Source organism: Eubalaena glacialis, chromosome 9 (assembly GCF_028564815.1).
Source record: "Eubalaena glacialis isolate mEubGla1 chromosome 9, mEubGla1.1.hap2.+ XY, whole genome shotgun sequence".
Classification (NCBI taxonomy): domain Eukaryota; kingdom Metazoa; phylum Chordata; class Mammalia; order Artiodactyla; family Balaenidae; genus Eubalaena; species Eubalaena glacialis.
Window position 1 is genome coordinate 31,822,199 of NC_083724.1, and position 18,977 is coordinate 31,841,175.

An 18,977-nucleotide genomic window follows, 5' to 3' on the forward strand; every position below is an offset into this window, starting at 1 on the left:
GAACATATTCTTCTGTTTTCTCATTTTGTTTGAATTTCTCTATTTGTCTCTATGAAATTAGGTGAAACAGATACCTCTCTTGGTCTTGAAGGTGTGTTCTTGTGTGGGAGCATCTCTATGCAGTCTGTATGTGTCCAGTGACTTTGGTGGGAGAGCTTGATCTGAAGCAAGCATGGGCCAGAGCTTTTTCTGGGGCACACTGAATCCATCACCTTGGTGGGGGTGGGCTGGAGCCTGGGGGATGGGGGGTAGAGCTGGAGCCTGGCATGGGCCAGGGCTTCTCCTGAGTTGCACTGGTGGCTGCCACCTTGGCCAGGGTGGACTGGAGCCAGGGGGCAGCTAGATCTAGAGCCCAGTGCAAGCTGCAGCATCTCCTGGGGTGTGCTGGTGGCCATCACCTCAGCAGGGGGCAGGACAGGAATTGGAGGGGCTGGAGCTGGAGACTTGTGTGGGCCGGGGTGTGTGCTGGGGCTGTCTTGGCAGGCCAGCCAGAGCACCAGGCACTTTTCAATCTGCTGCTTCTGTGCTGGGATTGGGAGCAAGCAAGTCTGTGTACATGCCCTTTAAAAGCAGTCTTGGTTTCCTACAGCCCTTCAAAAAGCCTCAATGGTTTTCAAAACCAGACAAGGAGGATTGCTGTCTCAGTGCTAGACCCCAATGTGGGGCTTGAACCCCTTGCTCCTTAGGGAGGATTCCCAAGTTTGTGGTTTCCCCCTCCTCTTCTGAGTTGCCCACTGGTGGTATGGGTCCTGAGTAGATTGCTTCTCTTCTCCTACCAGTCTCAGTGTGGTGGTTGTCATTATATCCTCAGTTGTAGAAGAGCTATTCTACTAGTCTTCAGGTCATTTTTGGAGAGAGTTGTTCTACATGTAGTTGTAGTTTTGTAGGTGAGCTAGGGTTTTCCTGTGCCACCACTGATCCTGCCTTCTCTTTAATTTTCTGTAATAGAATCAGGCTTCCTTTCAAACACCTGTTTCCAATGATGATGGAAGGGAAAGAAAACATAAACCAGCTCATTAAAGGTATCTTAATCTTTTCTTGTTTAATACAGCCCATGTTCAGGTAAATAATTAATTTGAATTATTAATTAATATTAATTAATCAATATTATTAATTATTAGCAGAAATGTTTCTATTTCCTTCAAAGATATCCTCTACCCTCTTTTCCAAATCTAGGTGCAAGAGGGCTTGTATAATCTCAGGGCAAGGGTGTGTGGCAGGAACGCTAGATCAAATAACTATTCTTGGCCAGCTTCTCTAACCTGGTGGAAGTGTAACTCATCTGGTCTCCGGGCATTGACCTTTTGTGTGTATGCATTCATAATGGTTGTTCTCTCAGAATGGTCAAGGCCGGGTGGCAAACTCACTCTCACCCTCTGGGTCAGGTGGTGAAACCACTCAAATCCTCTGGGTTTGCCCCACTTGTCCTTCATTGTCCTTCAAAATTCCCTGAGTGTCAGCTGTGTCCTTTACAGATCCCTGGTAGAGCTACATACCCCATACCCTGTGCTGAAGAGTCACCTCACACATTGTCATAATGGTCCCAAGGGAGGTTTGCTGGCCTTCAACTCTCAGCTGCCTTCCATGCCCATCATTGTGAGAATATGGGAACTTCCTGAACCCTTTCACACAACAGGAGTGCAAAGAGAAACTTACGTGTGCTGTCTTTGCATCTCTCTCTGCTTAAACACACAATATCCTGTTTTACTCTACTTTCCAGAACTCCAAACAGGAAGCAGGACAAAATCTTCCTCTGGGGTCTCCAGTTTCTTGTAATTCATTCGCACTTTTGGTCAAGGCCTAGACCTTTTTTCTAGGCAGGGATGCCTTCTCCCCTAGCACAACAGGTCCAGGGTCTAGCCTTAATGTAATAAAGCTTCAGAGGAAGAACAAAACAATTACTGAGAATATAAACACATTGGGAGGTATTAATAAAGATTTTTCCTTGTAAGTAATAAGTCAGGGTGTACACAGATACGGCTAAACTTATGCAGATGCTACTTAATGACTGAAATATTTTGGAATACTGATCTATGTTAGCCTTCTCATGTTACAGCTAAGTAATAGAGGCTTGGAGAAATTCTTACAATGAATTAAGAGCAGTGCTGGGATCAGAACCTGGGGATGTAGCCCTAAATTTTCTCTGTTACACTATGTTGAGATTTTTTTCCCATAGGCTGTTAAATTCTAAGGAAATTTGAAATACATTTTGCTGTATTCACTAGCACTGTTTTTGTCTCTGGAGAGCTAGAAACACTTCCATTTCTATATTTACTCCTATTTAGGGAGTACATTTTTTTAGGTTCTGATGATGATTAGAAATGTTGTTATAGGTCTGTCACTGAGAGGGAGTCACAGTTTTCCAGTGATTGTGCTGCAGCTCTGTGGAAGCTCAGTGAAATCCCTTAAGTACACCTGGTGACTTTCACCCACCAGAAAAGTCTTCATTCCATAATCACTTATTTTTGCTGCTTTTCTTTCCTCTCCTTCTAAGGAAACCAGAATATATCATCCCAAAATAGGCCTCTTTGCCATACAAATACTAGCACTTTAGAAAAACAGCAACTGCAAGAGAGCCCCTCTGAACCTCCCCCTTTTCTTCCTGAAAGCAGGAGATAAAACTCCCAGATGGAAGGTGTCCTCCCTACACCAGAAGGAAAGAAACATTCTTATCATCAAGGACAAGAAGTTGAGACTGAGATAATTCTATGCAAATAGACCTTGTTAAAAACAATTCTTATCTTCCTTTAGGCTCCCCACATAGTATAATTACTTTTCCACAATTGCCTCTCCTTGTTCAATCTAATATAAAACAGGTAGGTTTCGCCATTGCTTTGGGTCTTCATTCCTTGTGAGGGCTGCTGTGTCACATAAAACTTACACTAAATAAATGTGTATGCTTTTCTCCTATTAATCTGCCTTATGTCAGTTAAATTCTACCCTAAGATTATATATTGATATAATCGTAGAGACAGAGACAGAGAGGGAGAGAGAGAGAAAGAGAGACAGAGACAGAGGGACAGATATTTTAAGGATTTGACTCATGCGATTGTGGCGACTGGACATCTGCAGAGTGGGCCAGCAGGCTGGAGACCCAGGGAAGAGTTGATGTTACAGTCTTGGGTCTGAAGGCAGGCTGGAGGTAGATTCCCTCTTCCTCAGAGGACTTCAGTCTTTTCCGCATGGTTCACACCTGCTACTGGCAACTGCTAATGCCTCCCTTGTACATGGTTAGCACCTTACTGCCCAGTGCTCCCACCAATGTCCCCACTCTTAATTTGCTACATCCTTTGAGGGTCCATGGAGTGCCAGGTCCCTGGTGTCTTCTGTTCTAGGCAGCAGAGTGAAGAAGGTCTGACTCTGTGCCAGTTTGGCATGCATCTCACCTTATTACCTGGATACTGGAGCACCCTTTCCTGTGCTTCTCTGAGAGTCTTAGTAAAAACAACACTATTTCCGCTGCGTTCCTACTCAGCCCACCTCTCATCCTTGGATCAAGTCCTGGGAATTAGTCACTAAGCTGGGAGCCTTGGCAGCCTGCCGAGGTACCTCTCCTCCCAGACATTCCACTCTGCCCATGACTTCCAATACTGGCCCCTTCTCCTCAAGGCTTATAGTTCACTTTTAATACATTTTATTGTACCATTCCCATATCACAAGTTAGAAAGCTGAAGCCCAAGGAGAGGTAAGTAATTTGCCTGAGGTCAGTCACAATGACAGATGTAAAGGAATCAGGGTTCCAATCTAAGAGTCTCTGATTCCAGAGGCCAGCTACACCTCACTGGCTGCAAGAGATGCAAAAATTGAAAGACATGGTACCTTCCCTCTAGGAGTTCACAACCTGGACGCACAGTCTGCAATTTGTAGCTTGGATCACTTGTATATTTTGACAATGGACATTGACTGATGGGATTAACAATGGGACAGATTTCAGGGGTTCTGGTCCTGAGGAGGCATTTTTGCATGGGAAGGGCTTTTGCTGTCCCTTGGAAGAGTGGTTTGCAAACTGGGCTATGCTTTAGGATCTGCTGTTAAAAGTACAGATCCCAGAAACTTACCCCAAACCTATCAAGTCAGAATCTCCAGGTGAGGGGCCTGGGAATCTTTATTTAACAGACTTGTCAGGTGAGTCTGAAACCCACACCACTCTGAAGATGGATATTTGGGACTCATCTTAGAAACCACCGAAAAGGCAGCTGCCTAAGAGACCACTGACTTAGAGGAGGAGATAGAGAAGGAATTGAAGCAAAGGAGAAGAGAGCCAGGAGTTGAGAGGAGGAGTCCAGGGAAGAGGTGTAGAAACCAGACCTATGTGATGAAATAAAAGATTCCTTTATGAAACACCTGGATTGAAAGGCACACCAGCTAAACTGAGCCTCTGCCCAGACCCTGTGGCAGCACGTGCTCATAGCCCTGTCCCTGGGAACTTAAAAAAAAAAAAAAGAAAAAGGAGCAGCTGATGGTTTCTATGGAGACAACTTCAACTTTGAACAGTAGGCTGGGGTATTTTGAACGATCTAAATTAGCAAGCAATAGGCAAGTGTCCATTGCTTCTAGCCGGCTCAGTAAGCCATCCCGCTCCAGACTGCTTCCTGCAGCCGAATTCAGGGTGAGTCAGGGCTGTCATGGCCAAGTAGAAAAGGTCTGCTTTCTGATTTTGGCAGCAGGGAACCGGGGAAGGCTGCTTTTGTCTTTCTGTGTGTGTTTCGCTCACCTCAGTGGGTAGCACAGTTCTCTGAAGAACCAGAAATTACTATCCCAGGTAGTTTATTGTTCAAACACTGATTTATGTCAGATGCATAAACCTAACCAGAAGATTGTTTAGAGACTATTTTGGAGGTGAAATGCACACTTGGCTGCAAAAGTCAGGGTCCAGCCTAATGTGACTAATGGGGAGATTTTTTTTAATATATACATTTATTTTACTTATTTATTTATTTATTTTTGGCTGCGTTGGTCTCCGTTGCTGAGTGTGGGCCTTCTCTAGTTGCGGCGAGCGGGGGCTACTCTTCGTTGCCGTGCGCAGCCTTCTCATTGCGGTGGCTTCTCTTGTTGTGGAGCGTGGGGTCTAGGTGGGTGGGCGCAGTAGTTGTGGCTCACGGGCTCTAGAGCGCAGTCTCAGTAGTTGTGGCGCATGGGCTTAGTTGCTCTGCGGCATGTGGGATCTTCCCGGACCAGGGCTCGAATCCGTGTCCCCTGCATTGGCAGGCGGATTCTTAACCACTGCGCCACCAGGGAAGTCCCTGGAGAGATGTTTCCTGACTCAAAGAATTTTTCTCTGGGATTTATTGGGAGGAGGAAGTGCTGTGATGAAGGAAGAAAAGCAACAGGATCCTAAAGGAAATGGAATTTTTGTTTCTTGATTGGTAATGGTAATTTTAACTTCCATGGGACCTTTCGCTCTCTTTTATTCTTTGTTTCCTGCCTTCTGATGTGTTGATGTCCCGCCAGTTCTTGACTGCCCTTCCTCTAACAGGTCAAGGTCTCCCAGTGGTGCAGGCTTGATCCCCGTCCTTCCCCCTGGGACTCTGGGGGGTCTGAAACCTGCTCAGCAATGTGGCTATCAGCTTTCAGACCCTATCAGGTTGCTTCCATTTTGCTGAAGGCTCCCTCTCCAACCACCACGAGGCTATGCCTGTGAGAGGCAGCTGAGTTCTTGTTTCTTGCCCTCTGGCTGCTTTCCATCTTTGGTTTCATTGACAGTCTGCAGTGTACATTAACTGTTTCATTGACAGTCTTGCCTTCTGCTGCAAAGAAGTGAGGAACCCTGGAAATTGTATCCCATTGGACTTTGAGGAATTTTCCATCTTCAGAAGTAGATGGGCTTCTGTTCTATCTGGGCTTCTGTTCTATCTGTTCTATCTTCACACTCTCTCTGAGATATGTCACTCAACTTTTTTTTTTGCTTTTTCATCTATCATTTATTCTTTCACTTAATTCCTCAAACATTTACTGAGCGATCACTATGTGCCGGCACTATTCTAGGAACTGAGAAGTAGAGTGTTGAACAAGGTATAATTCTTGCCCGTGAGGAATACTTTACAATCCAGAGTAGTGCTGTCCAGTAGGGTATTCTTTGGTGATGGGAATATTCCAGAGCTACATGGTCCAATACAGTAGCCACTAGTAACATGTGGCTACTAAGCAATTAAAACGTGGTTAGCGTGAATGAGAAACTAAATTTTTAATGTCAATTTCATGCATTTTTAAGCGAATTGAAATTTAAGTAGCTGTACATGGCTAGTGGGTACTATATTGGATAGAGCAGAAAAGGGAGAGACAGATAAAGAAGCAGATTTTGACAATATCCTATGCTAGGTTTGTAATGAGATGGTTGCTTAGACTAGTAAATAGATCGGGGGGTGGTGGTGAAAGGCTTTGATTGAATTAGATGATAAAGGGTGTCAAACACAAAGGGAAGTCCAAGTCCAAGACTGACAGGTTCAGCTGGAAAAGAAATAAGGAACCCCTTTTAGATTCAGACAGTTTATTACTTATATAGGCAGTGAAGGCAAGAGATGCCAAGGGTGCAGCTCTCTGGGTCCTTGTCTCACCCACCAAAAGGATGGCACTGAAGCAAAAGGAACCAGACATCTTCAACAGAGTTGTGAGATATTCAGTGGCTGAGGAGCTGATCCTAGACTGCAGCTCAGTGGTCCTAGAGCCTGCAGCTCTGCCCTAAAGGGGTGTAAGTATGAGATGGAGAGTCCCATGCCTCTCTGGAACCAGGGAGGTGGATGGGAAGTCTGCCTCATGGCAGCCTCCCACAAGATAGGGAGAGACAGATGGGAAAACTGTCTTGTGAAGCCTCTTGTAAAGACTGCTTCTCATGGCATGCTCCTGGGAGGATCACAAGGCATTCCACCCAGATTTAGGTCATATGGTGGTTCAAGCTTTGCCTGTGGAAACATGGAAGGTCTCCAGGGTGCTATGGTAGAGCCATTCCCCTGCAAAGAGTCTTAAGTGCTAGGACAAAAGATTTAGACTTTATCCTCAAATGAATCTGGCTGCCACTGGAAGTTTAAAGCAGATGAGAAATTCGATTATTTTTGAGTTTTATAAAGATCTGTCTGACAACATTATTGAGATTAGACTGGGGAGCAAAAAGGACTGTAAAGAGAGAGAAAGAATTGGGTAAAAGGATGGGAGTTTATGGTAATGGAGAGGAAAATCCACAATCATTTAATGAATACATGGGATGTGAAGGGCTCCTGTGCAGTGAAAGTGACAAAGACACATCAGACAGGATCCTGCCTTCAAGAAATTTACAGAGAAACAGGAGAGAGTACACACAGCATACATGACTCATTAATATTAGGTTCAAGAATTAAGTGCTCTGAGTGACATGGTAGAGAGAGAGCCCAGAGGAGGGACAGCCCTCTTCAGCTGGGTGTCCCCGTACAGTGTAGGTGTTTCATTGATGATGATGACAGTTGAGTGTTGAACAGGATAAGTTTTAAGTCTTCTTACAACTTATTTTGAAAATCTGTGAGGGACAGGCCCTGGCAGGCAATAAGCCTTAACAACTAACAAAGATATTAATCCCTATAGCAGTATGTGGATTAGTTGGGATCCAATTAGAGTAAGACAATAGAAATGGAATACAGGGAAAGCAGGAAAAATCTTAAAGATTCAGCATGGTGAGAGGTGACAAGGAGAAGGTTTGAGGGCAGGGTTAACTGGCCATATACCACTGGAAATATTAATGGCTGAGGCCTCACTCCCACTTCCCATCCCCACATTCTGGTATTTTTATTTTACCTTGTTTTCCTTCTTCCTCCAGAGGGAGATCAGTTGATACTTATTGCTTCAGGAAAGGATGGCACACCAGAAAGAGAAAAACAAAAATCTTTTCCTGGCCTTTATGTTGCAAAAAGCCTAATAGATGATGTGAATTTCAGAAGTCACAAATGGGTGTATTTCGTTTGGTCCACACCTTGGGTTGTTTTTTCCTTTGGTTGGTTGGTTGTTGTTGTTGGGTAGTTTTGTGTGTGTGCATTTTTTTAATAGAATACATTTGAATGCCTTTAGATGGGCAGGTAGTCTTAGGTTCACTGCAATCTTACATTTTGTTCATCTCTGTCCTTTATCTACACATTTATATTACCTGCCTGGCCCTTATAGGTATCTGAATTTGGAACCACTGGTATCCATTGTAAAACAGGTTTAGAAGAATGCATAGTAACATATGAACAGGGTCTCCCAACCCCAAGTCTTTGAGCACTGCCACAGTCACAGGGAACTTCCTTGAGCTCCCAGGAAAAGAGGATGCTCTGAATTCTGTGATTATATCTCTGCCATCTGGAGGAACAAGGACTCAAAATAGAAATTACTCTGAATCTAGAAAAATAGAAAAAAATTACATTTCATGCACATGTGGGTTTGTGGACTAAAGTTTACTCCTAGTATTCCATTACTAGTCCTGCCACCCTGTACACCAGGGTATATATTTAACTAAAAGCTTCAGAGTTAGGGAAAGGGAAAGATGAAGTTAAGGTCAAAAAAGAAGTAGGAAAGAAAAACAAGAGGGGGAGGCTAGAAAAAGAATGAGCTTTCATATGTCTACCCTCATTTGGGGAAGATAAGTAAGGTTTATATGTAGGGTCAGCGGGTACTGGTTAAAATTCTTGCTTCATGATAACAACATAGGCAAGCTTGGGTAAGTCATTTAACTAGCTGAGCTCAATTTCCTAATTTACAATGTAAGGATAATAATAATTTTTTATTCCCACAGGTTTTTTGCAAGGGTCAAGAGAAATAATGGTCATAAAAGGGTCCTGAAAAGTGAAAAGGCTTTACTATGTGGATTCATATTACCCAGTGACTAGCCGTTAGTAAGTCCTCAATAGTTGTTTGCTGTTACAGAAAAAAGGGAAATGAGGAGAGAGCTGAATTCCAAAGGCCACTTAAAATTGCCAGCCCCTTTACTTGTCAAATAATTGTGATATTTTATTTGTCTTTTCCATTTTCCTGGAGCCATTGCTGCATTTTTTAGTTGTTTGTTAAAGACCATGTCCAATGGAACAGGACAACTTGTATTACCAGCTGATGTAAATTCCACTGATAAGCAGCTTCACTGTAAAGACAGACTTTTTCAGTGTGTGACCTCTTGTCAAATGACTCAGAAAATGGCAGTTCTCCATCACTAATCTTCTGAGTCTTGTCCCTAGTCCTTCAATTCCCTTCTTCCAATTTTAAATTTACCTTCAAATTTATCACTCCATTGGACCATCAGACATACTTGTAAAATGTGAATGCTTACTGAAATACAAGAGTGGCATAATAAGTAACAAAATGAGAAAAATTCCCTAAAAAAAATTCCATATGAAAATTCTCTTCTTACACTATCCACACTTCACAATGTTTACAAATAATAACAAAGTGTCAGGGTGCAGCTGACTACAGTGTGTAGAAATTCATTTTTCGGAATGCAACTTTCCTTCGATATTACACCAATAGAGTTTGTTCACTCCTTTAACTCAGTCCACGGAGCATACGGGGAGTTTGGAGGAGGTAGTTCAGGAAGGAGAGGCACACATCAGCCCACCATGCTCTTCTCCACATCGAGCTCGCCACTAGCCATCAAGAGCCTCCCCTAATCTTGCATCCCAAACTGAGAATGGTCTCAGCCAATTGTACGTGGTCCTTTCACACACCACCCTATGGGGCTGAACAACATGTAAAGGAACAGCTCAGTCACTGTCTCCCTCCATCACTGCATGCACTAGCATCACATCACACTTGAAGTTCAAAAACTGTTTCTCTTTTTTCCAATTAAGAGCTCTTGTGGAAACCCTAGTGACATCTTGCAGAACCTCAGAGTTCCTCAGAACCCCAGTTGAGAATCCCTGGTGTATAGGTATCAAATCTTCTTTCGTGTATGTGTGTGTGTGTGTGTGTGTGTACATGTGTATGTATGTATGTAGGTAGGTATTATTTATTTATTTATTTATTTTGGGCTGCGTTGGGTCTTAGTTGCAGCAGGTGGGATCTTTTGTTGCGGCGCTCAAGCTTCTCTCTAGTTGTGATATGCGGGTTTTTCTCTTCTCTAGCTGTGGCACATAGGCTCTGTAGTTTGCAGCATGCGGGCTCTCTAGTTGAGGCTCCTGGACTCAGAAGTTGTAGCGTGCGGGCTTAGTTGCCCCATGGCATGTGGGATCTTAGTTCCCCAACCAGGGATTGAACCCGTGTTCCCTGCATTGGAAGGCGGATTCTTTACCACTGGACCATCAGGGAAGTCCCCATGTGTATGTATTTAAATCCTGGATTTTTCTTGTTTCTTGAATATATAAGGGGGTGTTATATAAAGAACAGATGGCACAAGGTTTGAATAAGTCTGAGGTCTGATAGACTTACAACCAATTTCTGAAGAGGTAATCTGTCAAACTTTGCCTTGGATCCCTACCAAATCTTCATGAGGGCACACCCTATCTTGTCAGCCTGTGAAAAGTGACTTCGTTTAGCCCATGTTCCGAAGGCAGTGACTGTGGGATTGCTGATCATGTGGCTGCTTCCTAGTCTTTGGTCAGGAAACCTGAGACACCATTCACAAGCACACACTGTTGGCTCATCAAGTGATCTCTCTCTCTCTCTTTCTCTGTTTCACGTTCTCTTGGGAGAACACCTGCTTCTTATAGGAAGTTTCATTATAATCTAACACCTTGCATATACCTTGGTGCAAATGGCAAAAATCTAGACATAGAATACTAATGACCATTATGGGGAATTTCTGAGAAGTCAGAATCAATAACTTAACACATTTAACAGGAGCTCCAGAAGAATTAGGAGACAAAACAGTAAGCATAGTCAGCTAAGTGCTGAGACCCCAAAATAAAATTCTATCTCTAAGATAGATTCAAAGACTAAGTCTTCTGAAACCTATCTTCTTGCATCTCTCTTTTCTCTGACGCCTATTTACATAACCCCGGACCTTCTAAATGACCTACCCTTTCTTTCTTCAGGGGTTTCTCAGGATAGGAGCAATCTAATTTGTCTTTGTCCCTGTATCTTTCTCTCTTTCCTCAAACTCCCATACTCTACCCCAAGACTGTCTTTCTGTGATTATCTGGATACAGCTTCTGAATTTTATGGATACAGCCATGTAAAAAGAGTCCAAGGCTAGGACTAGGGTGAGGCAAGAGGGCACCTAGAGTGCAAAATTTCAGGACTTCAGGGGCTTGGTCATGCAAGTAAGTTCTGCTACCTAGGTGCCTTCTTGCTTCACCTTTAGTCCTTACCTTGATAGAGTGACTGGTGACCTCTGGGTCTCCATTCCAAATTGGCAAGGGGGGAACATCCCTGGCACACGTTGAATCAGGTATCCAGTCCTGATCCAGTCAGCAACGGCCCCCGGGGTGGAGGTCACATGGTATAAACATAGCTGCTGAGTGTCCATCTCTGGGCTTTTGGGAGCGATTCTCAGATAAAGAAGGACCATGACTTGGGAAGAGACTCTAATATTTTATATTACAGAAGCACTATATAAGTAAAGTACTTTAATTACATTTTTGGTGCTATTTTTTCCTGCCCCTGTTATGAATTTCATAACGCTGAAGCATGTACATTGTATAATTTACGATATGAGTATCAATAGGATTCCTAAAGTTTTAACACATAGTTGCTGCCCTTGAAGAATTTGCAGTCCACCTGGAAGAATAAGACCAGATGCGGGATGCATGCAGGAATGCAGGAGAGTAGTTATGTTAATTAATGCAAATTAATTCAATTTGAAAATAAAATCTGTATTGAGTCAATAAATTTTATAGAAGTTTTAAGAAGGAAGAAGAATTTGTGGAATAGGGCACGCAAGTACCCCTTCTTGATGATCTCTTTTTGGGAAGAAGGAAACAGCAGATACAGAGGGTTATAGGAAGGACCAGATCAGAAGATACCAAGGGAGCACTGATATGTCACGTGGGACATGGGGTGTTCTTATTCATATTACATGTCCCATTTCCCTGATACATATGAAAGACCCAGGAAGTTTGAATTGATGCCACCTTCTTCTGCCAAGAACTCTGCTGGTATTGAGGGAAAACATTCACAATCATTCTATTTATTCCAAATTATTCTATTGACCATGAGTTTTGAAATGGTCAGTAATGCTGGTTGTTGATGGGGGTCAGGTGGGAAGGAGTGCGTCCTTTGCAGAAAATCACTTTCTTAAAAGAAGCACAAAATGCATTTTTCCTTGACCCTCTCTTTCCTCCAAAGACCCCCTTTCAACAGTGAAGAACTTGGCATTAAAACCCCTCTTCTGCCCCTGCACTGCCAGAGCCTGTTTATTTTCTCCAGAATCTTTTCTGCTCACAAGTCTAAACCCCAAAGCCTTCACTTTGCATTCCTCTGTAAAATAAAATCAAGGATCCCTTGGAGGATCAAGCTTTCTGAGAGGACACCTATTACTACCATTTGTGTGAAGATATTGTTAGAAAAATGATGCATACCTATGTCAAAGTCTCATATGAGAAATTTCTTTTAGGAAAATATTGGAAAGGCCTCACTTTTTCCTTTCCCTTGAGAAACTGGTAACCCTTTCTGTGAGAATAATTGGAACAACACAACTGAGAGATTGCCTTTTTTCCTTTGGCTGTCACTCATTCAGTGTCTCTGATGCTAGTTCATATTTTCCCAGATCCTATTTTATTTTTATTTGTTTATGCCTCCTTTATCTATAAACAGGTTCAAATCCTTTGTGGAATGAGGTATAGAAGAAAGGAGGGAAAGTAAAGAAAGAAGGAATGTACAGAGGGAGGAAGGAGGGAGAGAATACCCCAAATTTTGCTCATAAAATGAGGATAGTATGAAATAGCTGATCAAATGTATATTTCATTCTCTTTGCTACAAACAATATTTTATATTTATCACTCCGTTGGAAAGCCACAAAAGCAGATCATGAAGTTTTATTTTCCCTTAAAAAGAACAAATAATGGGAACTCTGAAAAGAGCTGGCAGTCCGTCTTACAATGGCAGGGAGGGATTGGAAACTAACAAAAGAGAAAAGAAAGAAAGAAACAACAGCATAACATGTTTCTTGTTTATGTAGGTATGGGAGTTGAAAAGCAGCACTGATCCTTCCGATAAACCCTTAATCATGCATTACCCCCTCGGATCCTAGCAAACACCAGTGAAATAGGTCACCTGGGAATGATCTCAACTGAAGATATGAAGCTCAACTTACTCAAAACCACAAAACTAAGATTTCCTACAGGGTTGTAATGGATAAGACAGGAGGCTGTAGTGTCAGACCTAGCTTGAATTTCAGGTTCTACTATTAATTATTTACAAGACTTTGAGCATGTCACTTAACCTGTTTCCCATATGTAAAATGAGAATAATGAGTCCTGTCTGCACACCCTATTTCCCCTCCTCCAAATGTTCTGTGTATTTTGCACTAGTATCCAGAAATCTGCCTTGGCCAGACCTAATATAAGCCTTGTCTGGGCCTCTTCCTTGGAACTGAAGTCTCCAACTCAGAGCTTTCTCTCCCACTGCAGGGCAGGAAATACCACTTGGTCCCTTTGCCGGTTGCCAATGTTCCAGCTGACAGCCACCCCGGCAAGTGCCCTCGCGGATGAACCCGTGCACATCCGAGTGACAGGCCTGCCCCCACTGCAGACGGTGACCCTCATGGCATCTGTGAAGGATGAGAAGGGGAATCTGTACCAGTCCAGAGCCTTCTACAGGGCCAGCAAGGCTGGTGAGCTGGACCTGAAGCAGGCTCCTGCCTTGGGGGGCCACTACGTGGGGGTCCACCCGATGGGCCTCTTCTGGTCTCTGAAGCCTGAGAAGGCTTTTGAGAGGCTGATTAAGAAAGATGTGATGAACAGCCCCTTTTGGATCACTCTGGATCTATATGACTCCGTTTATTTACAAAAGTCAGGGGAGGTTCAGCCCAGGGCCAGCCAGGTGGTGCAGCGTTGGTTCTCCAGCCCTGGGGTGCAGCGAGTGCAGATCCGAGAAGGTCGTGTGCGAGGAGCCCTTTTCCTCCCTCCAGGTGAGACTAATCTTTCGTGATCTAGAAGACATGGTCCATGGAAATAAAAACAAAAACAAAGGGCATCAAACTGTTGGAGAACTAGTATTTCCCACAATATTTTAAAAGTAACAAGCCGTTTCGTTGTGTGTGTGAAGGTGGAATTCAGTCTGCTCAGCCTGTACTTTTGCTGCTACCTCCTTGACCCTCTTGTTACTCTTTCTGATCTCATTCTCTTCTCTTTTTCTTGCTCTTAGGGGAAGGCCCTTTCCCAGGACTCATTGATTTGTTTGGGGGCATCGGGGGTCTAGTTGAATATCGGGCCAGTCTTCTGGCTGCCCATGGCTTTGCAGTGCTGGCTTTAGCATATTTTGCCTACGCAGACCTGCCCAAGCAGTTGCAGGAGGTGGACCTGGAATATTTTGAGGAAGCTGCCAACTTGCTACTAGCTCATCCCAAGGTATTTAAAATACTTTTCATTTTACCTGGCAACATTACAGCCAAAAAAAAAAATCACAAATGTCCGTTCTGCCTATATTACCAGTCTGTTTAGACTTGGGCACAGCACAGTTGAGTTAAAATGGGGATAATAATACATGCCTTGTAGGATTGTTGGGTTGATTAGGATCAGCTTAGTGCTTACTGGCACAAAGATGACAATAAATGGTGGGTATATTATGATTCTCTTCATTTGCTAGTTCAAAAATGTTCAAATATCAGGTATTTCTTACAGTTCAACCTGACAGGGTAAAACAATCATATCACCTAATGTTTATATTAAGTGACTATTTGTTAGACTCTATGCTCAATACTTTATATGCACTATCTCATTTAATGCTCATAATTACCGTGCGAAGTTAGTACTTTTGCCATGGTCCTCATTTTTCAGATGAGAAGGCATACCCATCTCAGTTAAGTAAGAGGCCAACACTCCACGGCCAGTAAGTGACAGAGCCCTTGGGGCAATGTCTTTGCTCCAAACCATTAAGTCATCCTGACTCCCCAACTTACATCATTCTCTCCTGGAGCCTTGACTCTTCTCAAGAAGAGATGGGATATGTTTCCTATTGGAGCATCACCGGTATCCTCATCTTCAGTGTTATTGTCATCATAATCAAATATATGTGTGATTTTCCTAAGCATATTTGGCTCTGTTTAAAGGATTGCCTAGAAGGAATTAAATCCCAGGGAAAATGTTTTCAAGTTAATTTTTTTTTTCATTTCGAATTTAACTATTTGTGACATTGTATGAGGAGAAAGGGCAATTGCCAAAATTCAATTTGTAGTTAGATTCCGCAGAAGAGGTTCAATTCCTACCTCTGCCCCTTGATACCGTTGTAACCTTGAACGAGACTTACACTCCCTGAATCCCCGTTTTCTTGTTGGAGGGCCGAGCATATAGTAAATGCTCAATAAATCCACCTTGCCACCTGTGCCCATCTGGTTTCTCCCCTCTTCATTTCCCCACACCCTCAGCCCATCCCAAAGTGTTTTAGGTTCTTTCTCAGTACATCACGCCCTCTTCACCCCCCCTGCCGCTGTTTCAGTCCCTCATCATTGCTCAGCTGTGATGCTGCAATAGGGCATTAATCAATTTCCCGTCTCCAGTTATGGCCCTCCTCCCTCACTTCCCAATCCACTCCTCACGTGGATGGTTCCCAGATGTGGATGCACACTGGATTTCCTTGGGGATATTTTATAGTATCAGATTCTTGGGCCCACTCAGACCTACTGAAGTAGCTCTCAAAAAAACTGGATCTCAGAAAGCTCAAATTTTAAAAGTTTTTTTTTCAGGTGATTCTGATGATAGAAAGGTGCTGGGGATACAACTGTGAGCCAAGTAAACACACAGGGTCACTATGTATTTGCTATTGTTTGTCCAGAGTGCCCTTCCCTTCCCTCCGCTCCCGCGGCCCACCACAAAGTTAAGGACTCCCTCCTGTGACCTACTGCTTTTCCTGGTGGACTGGGAACTGACATTCAATTTTTTACAGAATCCAAGTCTTTCATCTTTACACTCCCAATCCTTCCAGGATTAGCCTTTGGATTAACGAATATGCAAATCCTTTGTAGCTGTAAAATGCTGTTTAAATATGAATTACACCTACCTCATATTTGAAAGAAACCAGGACACCTCTTTTACTAGCTGGAGAGAAGAATTTGATTCTTCAGCAATCTTACCTGCCTCTGCTCTTGTGATGTCTAATGTTGCTGGTGTATTAGACCCTTTTTGCCTTTATAGAGCTCTGCTTTGGGTGAAGAGTTTTAATTTCTATTTTTTCACTTAATCTTCATAACTGTCCTACAAGGTAGGTAATATTATCACCCCCATAAGACAATAAGGCTTAGGGAGGGTAAGTAGGTAGTATTCCCCCTCAGTCGCAAAGCTGGTAAACCTTAGTGCCAGGACTCCCACCCCACATTTTCAGACTCTTCCCATCATAGTAGGTTACTGGCCTGTAGGACAGCTCCTTCTCAGAGAATGTCCTGTAATGGGTTTCCTTTATTTTGTCCTTCAGATCCAAAAGCCAGGAATTGGAGTGATCTCTGTGAGCAAAGGTGCAGAGATCGGGCTGGCCATGGCCTGCTACCTGAAGGAGGTGGCAGCCACCGTCTGCATCAATGGGTGCAATGCCATCTTTGAATTTCCGCTCAGGTACCGGGATCTGGTTATAACACCCATCCCCTCGCTTCCGGAGCGCATGGAGTTCAACATCATGGGCGCGTTGTGCCTCCGTCACTACAAGGGGAACCCCCGAGATGAACTCAATCAACACAGTGTGCTTCCTATTGAAAAGGCCCAGGGTCCGATCCTCTTCATTATAGGGGAGGATGACGAATGCTTCAATAGCAGAGAGTACGCTGAGCAAGCCCTGGACCAGCTGCGGAGGCACGGCAGAAACAGCGGAAGGCTGCTGCTCTACCCCGGGGCGGGCCACCTCATAGAGCCGCCCTATTCGCCCCTGTGCTATGCGTCCTGGAGCCGCGGCCTCTTCTGCCCCCTGCTCTGGGGGGGGGACCCTGCTGGCCACGCGGCAGCCCAGGAGCACGCCTGGGGAGAGATCCAGAAATTCTTCAGGCAACACCTTGTTCAGAGCAGAAGCACACTCTAAGGGTGATGATAGGGGAGGGGAGACAAAAAACTTGGATAAGGCAGGGATGTGGGTGGGGCAGGGGACTCCTGATTTCTCTAGATTCACAGTCATCTTGAACCAACTGGAAGGAAATTGGACAAAGTCAATGAATCAGGTGCATCTGAAATATTTCTAACAAAATTGTATGTGCTTTGAATTTTTGTAAATTGAATCTTGGTTTATATGCACCAGGCTACGTTGCTATTTCAAAATTGTGATACCCTTGCAAATTGAATAACCTTTTGTACCCCAGTAAGGGAAACCTCGGATCCAGGTATTGCCAATCTAGATGAACGTCCTGGAACTTTGAAGTCACTTGTGAAATCATTTTCTGTTTAAACCATTGTGAGTTGAATTTGACATTTGATATGAAAAGTTCTGATGCCACCATCAAGGGTAATCCTTGCTAGAGATTTCCAGTAGATACGTTAATTCTTTTTTAGAATAGTGACGCTTCTTTTTATTCCTAAAATGTATTTCTTTTGTATAATTTTAATCAGGAGTGGGGCTAAATGCTCAAGTGCCTTTGGAGCACTTAGTGAAATTAAATGAGCTATATTTAAAGTGATTAGAAGAGAGCCGGGCACATAGCAATTTCTATATCAGAGTTAGCTATTATCATTTTCATGATGCTTTTCTCCTTTAATCTGTTAATGTGGTGAGTTGCATTCATTAATGGACTAATTTTGCTTATTCATCTAATTCTACTAGATCAGTTTCTCATATTGACTAGTTTGGGCTTTAAAATTTCTTTTGAAGCCAACCTAGTCATTTATATTTTCTCAGAATTTCACCCCTATTTTCTGGAACACATTTTTCTCTTATAATTTTTTACATATCCCCTGTTGTTTATTTGCATGCTTTCTCCTTTTCCTTTCAGTCTGACTTGCTAAATATTTGCCTATTTTATTAATCTTTTCTTAGAATAGCTTTTGGGTTGTTTATTGGTCAAATCTAATTTTTCCTGATTCATCAGTGTATGCTTCTTTGAAATAAGTTCATTCCTTCTGCCATATTCGTGTTTTCCTGGCTTTTTGATATGCAGTGTTCTCATTTTGTTAATGTCTGAATAGTTTCTGATTTACTTCCTCCCTCCCCCCACCCTTCAACCCAAGAGTAATTTTACCAAAGTACAAAGTATCATCCTGTAGATAACTTGCTGGTTATAAGGAACCTCACTTTGCAATGGAGGGGTCAGATTGTCTCCACCTGAACCCACTGATCAAACTTAGCATCTCTAAAAATGGTCAATTTGACATGTTGTGTTTCATGACAAGATGTGATGTGGAGTGCCCAGCACTACTTAGAACTATTTCTAACAACACTGTTCAACTTGAAGCTAATCAAGCCCTTAGATCAAACTTCTTACTAATGTGGTAGTTAGTGAACAAGTTAAATGGTACTATAAGGAGACAAACATAGATTGTCCATCATTCTATGACCTGGTCTCCTCACAAGTTATTTACCAACTGACCTTGTCTCTTTTCACAAGTTAATTGCATGAAAAAGTTTGGAATTTTTCACTTTGTGGGATTTTGCTTTCCTTTTTGCGTTGGAGTGAGCTGGGGGATTGTTCAAAATTAAAAGGGACTTAAGAGGCATATCAACCAAATGCTATGTGTGGGCCTGGTTTGAACAAAGTAACTGTAAAAAGACACTTGGGGGATAATTAGAGAAATCTGAATATGACTGGATATTAAACGATACTATGAAATTATTATCTTGTTAGGGGTCAAAATGGTATTGGGGTTATGTTAAAAAGTAACTTTTTAGAGATGCATACTGACATATTTAGAGGTGAAGGGTTGCAGTATCTGGGAATTGTTTTAAAATACTACAGGAATATGGCAAATGTGAAAAATTATTAT

General features: G+C 42.9%; 1 protein-coding gene across 1 annotated transcript; it reads left to right on the forward strand.

The window, feature by feature from the left end:
- Nucleotides 1–4,574: 4,574 nt before the first annotated feature.
- LOC133098316 (acyl-coenzyme A amino acid N-acyltransferase 2-like) lies at nt 4,575–17,104 on the forward strand. Its single transcript, XM_061201093.1, has 4 exons — nt 4,575–4,609; nt 13,497–13,996; nt 14,233–14,435; nt 16,495–17,104. The coding sequence occupies exons 2-4, from the start codon at nt 13,534–13,536 to the stop codon at nt 17,086–17,088; spliced, it is 1,260 nt and encodes a 419-aa protein (XP_061057076.1). The 5' UTR covers nt 4,575–4,609; nt 13,497–13,533; the 3' UTR covers nt 17,089–17,104.
- Nucleotides 17,105–18,977: the final 1,873 nt, after the last annotated feature.

What these genes read in the sequence shown, in the direction of transcription:
- LOC133098316 (XM_061201093.1), top strand. Translation starts at nt 13,534, where the DNA reads ATGTTCCAGCTGACAGCCACCCCGGCAAGTGCCCTCGCGGATGAACCC. An exon ending in AGCCCTTTTCCTCCCTCCAG is followed by an intron (nt 13,997 to 14,232) that starts GTGAGACTAATC and finishes TCTTGCTCTTAG; the next exon opens with GGGAAGGCCCTTTCCCAGGA. An exon ending in TGCTACTAGCTCATCCCAAG is followed by an intron (nt 14,436 to 16,494) that starts GTATTTAAAATA and finishes TTTGTCCTTCAG; the next exon opens with ATCCAAAAGCCAGGAATTGG.